General features: G+C 36.6%; 1 protein-coding gene across 1 annotated transcript in view; it reads right to left on the bottom strand.

Moving 5' to 3' along the window:
* GALNT16 (polypeptide N-acetylgalactosaminyltransferase 16) overlaps positions 1 to 9,757 on the bottom strand; it is a 112,810-nt gene that overhangs the window by 4,678 nt on the left and 98,375 nt on the right. The window contains exons 13-14 of the mRNA XM_051977899.1: positions 7,503 to 7,644; positions 4,993 to 5,109 (exon numbers count right to left, since the gene is read on the bottom strand). Of these exons, the coding sequence (XP_051833859.1) occupies positions 4,993 to 5,109; positions 7,503 to 7,644 (259 nt within the window). The remainder of the gene's footprint in view (positions 1 to 4,992; positions 5,110 to 7,502; positions 7,645 to 9,757) is intronic.

Here is a 9,757-nt window from a genome sequence, read left to right as displayed (position 1 = left end):
CAGAGGGGAGTCTACATTGGTATTTCCATGCAATAAACTGCTGAGTGGAACTGAAAAGAGGACTTTTGCAGGATTACACACAACCTTGGCTCTAGAAGAGCAGGGAATGTAAATTTTAAGAAATAATTCTTTTAAAAAAATTTTTATTGAAATTTTTTATTTTGAAAACATGCAAGGATGATTTTTCAACATTGACTATTAAAAACCTCGCATTACAATTTCCCCTTCTCCCCATCCCCTCCCCTAGATAGCAAGTAATCCTATATATGTTTTAAACATGGTAAAAATATGGAGCAATTATTTTTTTTTAAAAAAAAATTAAAATATTTATTTTTAATTCTAAATTCTCTCCTTTCTCCCATTCTTTTTTCTATCAAGAAGGCAAAAAAAAAAAATGATGGGGATGATTCTTCAATGGAATTATCCAGGGACCTTTGTTTAGGGACATCAGAGAGCTGACAGTAAATAGAAAAGAAATAATTTAAGAAGAAACAGCTGGCACCACCTGATTCCTTAGGATATCCTCTCGTTGTATATTTTCCACTTCTGACATTCACAACATGCTATAAATTTCCACTGCCTTGTAGTAAGGAGTCTTGTAGTTAAGTCCCAGTTCCGCCACTAACTAGTTGCAGGAATAGAGACAGACCATTTAAACTCAGTTTTCTTATCCATAAATGAAGGATTGGACTAGATATTCCTTACCAGCCTAAATAATCTACAAATATTACATATGAACTTGAGTTAAAAAAACCTGTTCATCAGTTATATTGTTTGTTTTACCCTTGACCAGTCTAGTAAGAATTCTATAAGTTGACAGTCTCGAGGCCAACTGGTCTTCTCCCAACTCAACCAACTTCTCTATGAACTGACCAATTCCAGGAAGCTCTGAAAATGAATACTGCCTTGAATGTGTATGGAGTTTTTCCCAACTTTTTCAAGATATTTTCACATCTAAATTTGGTTTCCTACTACTTTTGTATGATAGGTAAGAAAGATCTATCTCCTAACTTGAACAATGAGGAAAACAAGGATTAGGGGAAGGGGATGATTACTTGTCCATAGTAACATAACCAACAGCATAAAAATATGGTTTAGAATCTAGGTGTTTTGTGTGCTGGGTAACTAGGTGGCTCAGTGGACAGAGCACTGAACTTAGAATCAGGAAGTCTCATCTTCACAAGTTCAAATCCAGTCTCACACACTTACTAGCTATATGATCCTGGGCAAGTCACTTAAATCTGTTTATCTCAGTTTCCTTGTCTGTAAAATGAGCTAGAGAAAGAAACAAACCACTCCGATATCTTTGCCAAGAAAACTTCAAATAGGGTCATAAAAAATTGGTTATGTCTGACAAAATTAAATGACAAGCTTTTGTCTGTTAGTTCACTGGTTTTTCTACTCTACCATGCTGCTTTCATCATTCTACACAAGTATACCAGATCCTCTTGGATTTGTGAAATCTGAAATGACTTGGAAATGAAGAGTTGGAAGATAGGAATGAAGGAGAAGATTCTGTGGTCTTAGGTAAAAAAAAAAAAAAAAAACCTGGAGAACTGCATGGTCCTTCACTCCTAATAACTTTATCCAGATCAGGACATATAGAAATTTTCTGGACCAAGAAGCAAGAGAATATGTTGTATAGAGGCAGAGGCTTCATCTCAACTACTATGTGTATAGAAATAGGAGCCATGGTAGGCATAGGGAAAAACCCTAAATTCAATGTACTTTAGCTGGAGATAAGAGGAAGAAGTTAAATCTTGAAAAGGAAGACTGAAAGAAAACAACTAACGAGGTGACTGTGAAAATTCTTCTATTACTCTAGTATAGTGGGGGGGGAAAATAATGAATGCTTCTCCCATCCACTAAGGGATAGGAATGTTTTTGTTGGACTAGAAGGGGGCAAGGTAGATTGGGACTTAGAAGGCTCTATATTAGAAGTGGAAGGAAGATGGGGAAGGTTTGGTACAATGAGAGATTAATAAGTTGGAGAGCAGCCCTCTAAAGGTAAGCAACCAAGATGGTGAAAGGGCTGAGGTTGAGGAAAAAGGGGTTGTTGAGCCTAGAAAAGAAAAAAACTTAATGGGATGACATGATAGATGTTTTTAAATATTTGAAGGAAGATAGATGAGACTTGTTTTGCTTGGATTCCAGAAGGGGAAAACTAGAAACAATGGGTGGAAATTACAAAGAGATTTTGGCTAGATGTGAGGAAAAACTTTCCAGTGATAGAACTATGCTAAAAGTGGAATGGTTTGTTTCTGGAGGTAGTAGTTTCTCCCTTCTTAGAGGTCTTAGAACAGAGACTGGATGACTACTTCTTGATGATAATGTCAGAGATCCTTGTACAGTTATAGGTTGGATCTGTTAGCCTCTGAGTTCCTTCCAACTCAGATTCTGTGTGATCTTGTGTGACAGAAAGTCCCTGTCAAAAGTTCCCAGTCAATGGGCACTCATTTGTTGCATCTCCCACAAAGAGGGTATCAAGAAGGCACACGAGAAACAGCAATTTTGAGTGGGAAAAGGAACACTGGCTTGGGAGTTAGGAACAAAGCTTCTATTCTCAGTTCTCTTATCAAGTTATGTAATTCTGGGCAAACCATTTCACTTTTGTGCTTCAGTATTCTCATCTATAATGGATTAATGATATCTGGCTTAACTTAAAAAAGGGGGATGCTGTGAAAATAATACTATCTAGCATCTATTTAGTGCTTTAGGGCTTGCAAAGCACATTACATATGTTATCTCTTTTGAACCTTGCAACAAATCTATGACATAAGTACCATTATTTTTTACAATTGTATTTTTTACAACTTTTACAAGGTTAATAATCTTCCTGGGGTCAAAAACAAATAAGGACATGAACTTATGTCCATCTCAAAGTTTCGTAAACTGTGAATATGGGGATCACAAAATTATGATTTATTATCAGCAAATATTTAATTTGTTTACCTATTTCATATGTCTATATACCTTGAAATCATGTAGAAATCTCTGAGGCAAAAAAAAGCGTTGCAAATGGGAAAAGTTTAAGAGAAGCCCTGCTCTACAATTTAGAACTATGTCCAAAGGGCTATAAAACTACATACCCTTTGATCCCTAAGTGTCTGGATCCCTGGGCTTGTATCCCAAAAAAAGACCATAAAAAAGGGAAAAGGACTCACATGTGCAAAAATGGTTGTAGCAACCCTTTTTGTAGTGGCAAGAAACTGGAAATTGAAGGGATGCCCCTCAGTTGGGGAATGGCTGAATAAATCATGATATATGATTGTAATGGAATATTATTGTTCTATAAGAAATGATTTCAGAAAAGCCTGGAAAGACTTACATGAACTAAGTGAAGTGACCAGAATTAAGAGAACATTGTACACAGCAATAACAAGATTATGTGATAATCAACTTGATGAATTTGGTTTTTTTCAACAATGAGGTGATTCAAGGCAATTCCAATAGATTTATGATGGAAAATGCCATCCACATACAGAGAGAGAACTATGAAGACTGAACATAGATGAAAGTATAATATTTTTATCTTTTTGCTTTTTTATTGCTTATTTTTCTTTCTTGTGTTTTTATCTTTTTGATATGATATTTTCTTTTGCTCAGCATGATAAATATGGAAATATGTTTAGAAGAATTGTACACATTTAACCTTTATAAGATTGCTAGCTATCTTGGGAAGGGAAGGAAAAAGAGGTAGGAAGATTTGGAGCACATAGTTTTGCAAAGATGAATAGAGAAAACGGTCTTTGTATATATTTAGAAAAATAAAAAAATAAAATAAAATAAAGATAACTTGTTAAAAAAAAAAAAAAGGAAGAAGAAGCCCTACTCTATATCGCCAAACTGCCCCTACATAGATTAAAAGAGATCATTGAACCATTGAAATTGAGAGTTATCCCTGTCAGATGTGCCACAGCCAACTCTAATGGTCCTGGAGAGGTTATTGTTAAATTTTCAGTATGAGCTTTTAAACCTTAGAAGTAGGCAAACACTATAAATCAGAGCTTGCTCTACTGTTTTGTTGATTTTTGTCATGCAGTTGTAGCAGCCACCTTTAACTCTTTATTACTCCATTTAGGAGTTTTCTTGGCAAAGATAATGAAATGATTTGCCATGTCTGTCTTCATTTTACAGATGAGAAAACTGAGACAAATAGAGCTAAATGACTTGCCCAGTGTCACATAATTAGTAAGTACCTGAGGTAAAATTTGAATTCAGATCTTCCTGCTTCCAAGCCACTGTACTACTTTGCTGTCGACTGTACAGACTTAAAGTGTTATTAATGCAGATTATATGTAAAAGTTTGTCAGGTGTGTTTTTCTTTTCCTAGAGAAATAGTTGTTAAACATTTGCCATACTTTGGTCGTAAGGGAATCTTCAAGACTCCACATTTTACAGATGAAGAAACTATGGACCCACAGAAATCAAGGGATTTGCCCAAAGTCACACAATTAGTTCATGTTAGAACCAGGATTAGAAATTAGAATATTGACTCCCAGGCTCTTTCCATTAGAACATGGTACTTACTCTGAAAGGGAGGCAGAGAGAGATCTATTCACTAATCAGAGTATTAGCTGAGTCTCAAGAAAGATTTGGGTGACAATAATAGGCATAGTGTGTATGAAAGCTTTTGTAAGTGGTTAGGTCTGTAAGGTACTATTATTACCACAATAGAATAAGTCCCTTCCTTTTTCTGAACCTCAATTTTTTTAGCTGAAAAATAAGGGGAGTGAATTTGATGATGCATAAGATCCCTTCCAGTGCAAACATTCAATGATATAATTCCCTAATCTTTACCTTGGTCTACTCAAAAGAACTCCCAGTCTGAAGTTCCCCCTGATAGTGGCCCTCATCTAGCCTCTGTCCATTATCAGGCTTTATTTCATCTCATGTTGTGAAAGATAATAATAACTTTGCTGTTTGGGCAAGGGATGACAGAATCATCCACAGGAGTAAGAGAAAGGCTAAGATTTACATGCTGCCACATACCTGTCTACCATCTTTCTGATTGCAGGCCTCCAAAGTGACTTGGGACCCTGTAGAAAAAGATGTGATGGAGAGACACTTGTCTTGTTGCCTGATAACAGGATCACTGAATACCCACTCCTACAAGGTAGAAAAAATAGAAAGAATCTCATTAGCATTAGGACTAAGATTCTTTGACAGATGGTTATCTTTTTTATTGTTTACACAAACAAAATGGGTTTGTAATATAACTCAGTACTTACATCTATTTTCTTGTTTCTGTGCTTATAAAATTTCAAATATTCTACTTGACCAATGGGAGAATCTCATCCAAGTATTTTGCTCTCTTCCCTTGATTTTCCAGGGCCTACCACCTCTGGTAGATTCACTCAATTCACTGCCCTAATAAGGATATTCCATAAGCACAGAATGGATATATCCATATATGACTAAAGTAAAATATTTGAAAGGACCAAGTTGTCATAGCCTTCTAGAGGATTGTGAGAATTAGAATCCACAGTAGCGCCATGTAATTACAATAAGTCAGTCCAGGAAGGCCTCCTGTCTGAGGCCTGCCTTTGAATCCTCATTGCTGTGAAGCTGACTCTAAAACAACCTATCTTTCCATACCTATCTCTGCAAAGAGTTTTATAAGTATGTGCACATATGTAACTCATAGAAACATATATATGTATATATAGATACATTATCTATCAATATACATTTGTTGCTGTTTAGTCATTTCAGTCATGTCCAATTTTTTGTGGTCCCTTTTTAGGGGTTTTCTTGGCAAAGATAGTGGAACATGTAGTGTTCTTCTTTTCTAAAATATGATCGTTCTCTGCGAGCAGGTTTCTTGGGGGCTTCTGGAGGCAGCCTTAGATTCAGTTCAAAGTAATAATCACCTCAAGTGCAGCCAGGAGTTAAAATCCAAATCCTTTATTGTCTCCTTCAAAATAGCCTGCTTAGCTTTCCTTGGTTCTGAGAGCTCTTTTTGCTAGTCCTTTGCCTTTGCCAGCTTCTGCCTCCAGCTCTCTCTGAATCCTTCATTCTGCCCAACTGAATCCTGGCTTCTCAATCTCCCCGAGTGCTTCCAGGCTGAGGCTTCAAGAGCTTCTAGTGAGCTTGTCCTTTTATATGCTCTTTTAGAGGTATGAACTCAAAGGTTGACTCCTCCTCCAAGAGTGGGATTGTAGGCATCTAACTTGTGAATCTTGTAGAACTCCAATGAGTACTAAATACATTAGTGAGCCAGAGAACTGCTAAGCACGATGCTAAAATTAGACAACCCACTTAGCACCTTGTAAGAATCCTAACAGGAACAATTTGCCATTTCCTATTCCAGCTCATTTTACAGATAAGGAAACTGAGGCAAATAGGGTTAAATGATGTGACCAAGGTCACATTGCTAGTAAGCGACTGAGGCCAGATTTGAACTCATGAAGATGAGTCTTTCTGATTCTGGGCCCAGCACTCTATCTACTGTACCACCTAGTTGCCCACATATAGATGTACATTTAAAAAATACATATATTGAGGAAGAGAGAGAGAATTTTGTAATGTTTATAATAAGTGCTTTGGATATTTTAAAGTATCTGCTCATTATTTCCTATATTATAGCGTTAATAGAATAACTAGGGAGGGGATCATTGTACACAGTAAAAGCAATATTATAACAATGATCAACTGTGAAAGACTTGGCTGGCCAATATAGTGATTCAAGACAATTTCAAAAGATTCATGAAAAATACTATCCACCTCCAGAAAGACTGTCTAGACTCTAAATGTAGATTAAAACATACTTTTTTTTTCCACTTTCTTTTTCCTTTTTTTCTGGCAACATGATTAATTTGTAAATATGTTTGTATGACTTTACATGTACAAGTCATATCATATTGTTTGCCTTTTCAATGGATAGGGAAGAGTAGAGAGGGATGGGAAAATTTGGACTCAAAGTTTTGAAAAATAAATGCTAAAAATGAACAAATGAATGAATAAAATGTTAATGTATAAGATATCAAGGGTGGCTATTTAGAGAGGAAGGTGGAGGAACTAATACAGAGGAACTAAGGAATTGAGTGGTGGAGCAGGATGCTTGGATTCAATTCTCAGTAGTTCTACCTTCTCTGAGATTCTATGAGTCCTAGTATATATTTATTCATGAAAGATATATGCATTTACTTGGTAGCATTCATAGACACTTTTTTTGCCTTCAGGGTGAAGCTTACACAGACTGATTCATAGAAGGAGGGTATTAACTGGCACTCAGAAGATAGCTGCTGGGAAGTTGATGGGGATACAGCAGGAAAGATGGGAAGAAAGTCTAAGTGGTGATGGACTTCTTGGGGAAATGGATGTGATGATTCTAGATGGAGAAAGAGGAAGTGGATTGATTGAAGAACCCCATGTTTCCATAGCAACTTTGCTATTAAAACATCACCTAGAGCTTTTCTCATACTTTCATCCCACTTTGGGGGATGAGGCCACTTGGATCAGACTTCAGAAGAATGGAACCAACTTGCCAAGAAGCTCACCTGGGTCATGAGAGGATTATTTGAAGTCCCTTTGCAGCCCCCCACAACAACCAGATTGTTTCCTGCTGTATCCTGACCCTGGGACTCCAAGCAATTCGTTCCTTGCTTAATGATCCCAGGAATCAACTCTTTTTCAGGGATCCTGAAAGAAAAGGACATTCAGTTGTGTTAATATGAGTGCTGCCTTTGGAATTTCCTCCCTATGTAATAGGAAGACCACTGGCTATAGAGTCAAGGGACCTGGATTCAAATTCCATTTTATTAGCTATATGGCTATGGGTGGCACTTAAATCTCTCTGTGCCTCAGTTTCCTTCTCTGTAAAATGTATATAAATAACCTATACTACTTATCTCATAAAATGTTGCAAGGAAACTGATCTGCATATCTTGAGGTACTTTATAAATACAGCTAACAATCATAATGTATTAATAATTATTAGATTATCAATGAATGATTATTCATTCATTATTACAACCTTCTGGCTTGAAGGTATCTCTTCTTGTATGCTTCCCTATTATGGGAAGGGAACTGAGACTTCTTACTGCCAGGGATCTTAGACAAAGGCACACCCTTTGGGAGGGGTAGTGACTATAGCCCAAATCCAAGGAGAAAATGTGCTGTAAGGGGAGAAGGCTCTCAGGAGAACTCATAAATGTAAACAAAAGATCTTCAGGAAGGACCCCAAACCACCACAATTATGCTTCCTCATTCTACCAATAACTTCTTATTGTATCCCCTGTGTAATTTATGAACTACAAAATTATATTGGTCATTTTCCTCAAAATACACCAGCTTTTTTTTTTACTCTTTTTCTAAATATCTTGATTACTATGGTGTCAGGAACACTGAGGTCACACAAGTAGGGATCAGCAAAACTAAGATTTAATCTGGGTCCCCTGTCTTCAAATCTCATGTCCCTTCTAGCTTGGTGAACACATTACCATTCTCTACCATCATACATCTTCCTTGAGCCTTTCCCTTCTTTCTCCTTCCTTTGTAGGAGCTTACTATCCAAATAGCAGAAAAGGTGAAACTACTGAGGGCAGCTAGGTAATAGGTGAAATTCTGAAATTGAAGTCAATAAGACCTGAATTCAAATTCTATTCCCATCTGCCTCAGTTTCCTCATCTGTAAAATTAGGATAATAACATCCATTTATTATTGTTATTATTATTATAAAAATAAGAGTCACTTTTAAACAAATACATCATAAGCTATCCATCCAAAAGAAATGTTGTTTCCTTTAGAGCAGTCCCTTGAGGGGAGGGAGAGAAGGGACATGTTCCTGCCAACAAAACTGCTCAAAATATTTATGAAATTTTTCTTTTGAAGATGCCTTCAGAGTCAGTTTAAGAGCTGCACAAGAAAAAATGCTTTGTTCCATTTTTTTCCCCAAGGGATGCTTTGGGGGGGGGGGAATAGTGATGGTGGAGGTTAGGATATAGACATTGTGTGATCACTGTTTAAAAAAATAAAGGGTATCAATAGAACATGCTCCAACCATAGAATATAAGCTCCTTCCATTTGATTCCCTTCAATAAATATTAAAGTACAACCAATGGGCCTTGCACTGCAGTAGATGAGGGATAAAGACACAAAAGAAACAATCCTTGACCTCAAGGAATTTATTATCCATTAGGAGGAAACAGTATGGACACAAATAAGTAAAAATAAATACATACCAAATAAATATAAAGTCATTTTGGAGGGTAATGGTAGAGAGTACTATAAACTGGGGAGGATCATGAAATACTTTTTGAGAAAGGTAGCATTTAAACTGAGCCTTGAAGAGAACAAGAAATTCCCCTAGGTGGAGTTGAAAAGGAAAGACATTTCAGGTATCTGTACAAAGGCAAAAAAGGTGAGAAAAGGAATCTTAAGGACTTAAGTAGACCAATGTGATCAGAACACAGAGTGTGAGTATGTAATGTAAAATCATCAAGGGCATTTGTCTTTGTATCCTTTATACCTAGAACCGTATGATCTTGGTACTTAATAAATCTTTGTGAAAAGAATGAATGGGGTGCAGTGCATAAAGTGCCAGGCCTGGAATCAGGAAGATTCATTTTCCTGAGTACAAATCTGGCCTCAGACACTTAATATCTGTATGATCCTGGGCAAGTCACTTAATTCTGTCTGCCCAAGTTTCCTTATCTATAAAATAAGCCTGTGAAGGAAATGTTAAACTACTCTAGCATCTTTGCTGAGAAAACCCAAATGGGGTCACGAAGAATTGGATGTGATTGAAACGACT

The sequence above is a fragment of the Antechinus flavipes genome, chromosome 2 (genome assembly GCF_016432865.1).
Source record: "Antechinus flavipes isolate AdamAnt ecotype Samford, QLD, Australia chromosome 2, AdamAnt_v2, whole genome shotgun sequence".
Classification (NCBI taxonomy): Eukaryota; Metazoa; Chordata; class Mammalia; order Dasyuromorphia; family Dasyuridae; genus Antechinus; species Antechinus flavipes.
The sequence above is the reverse complement of the archived record's forward strand: the minus strand, read 5'-3'. Positions and strand labels throughout refer to the sequence as shown.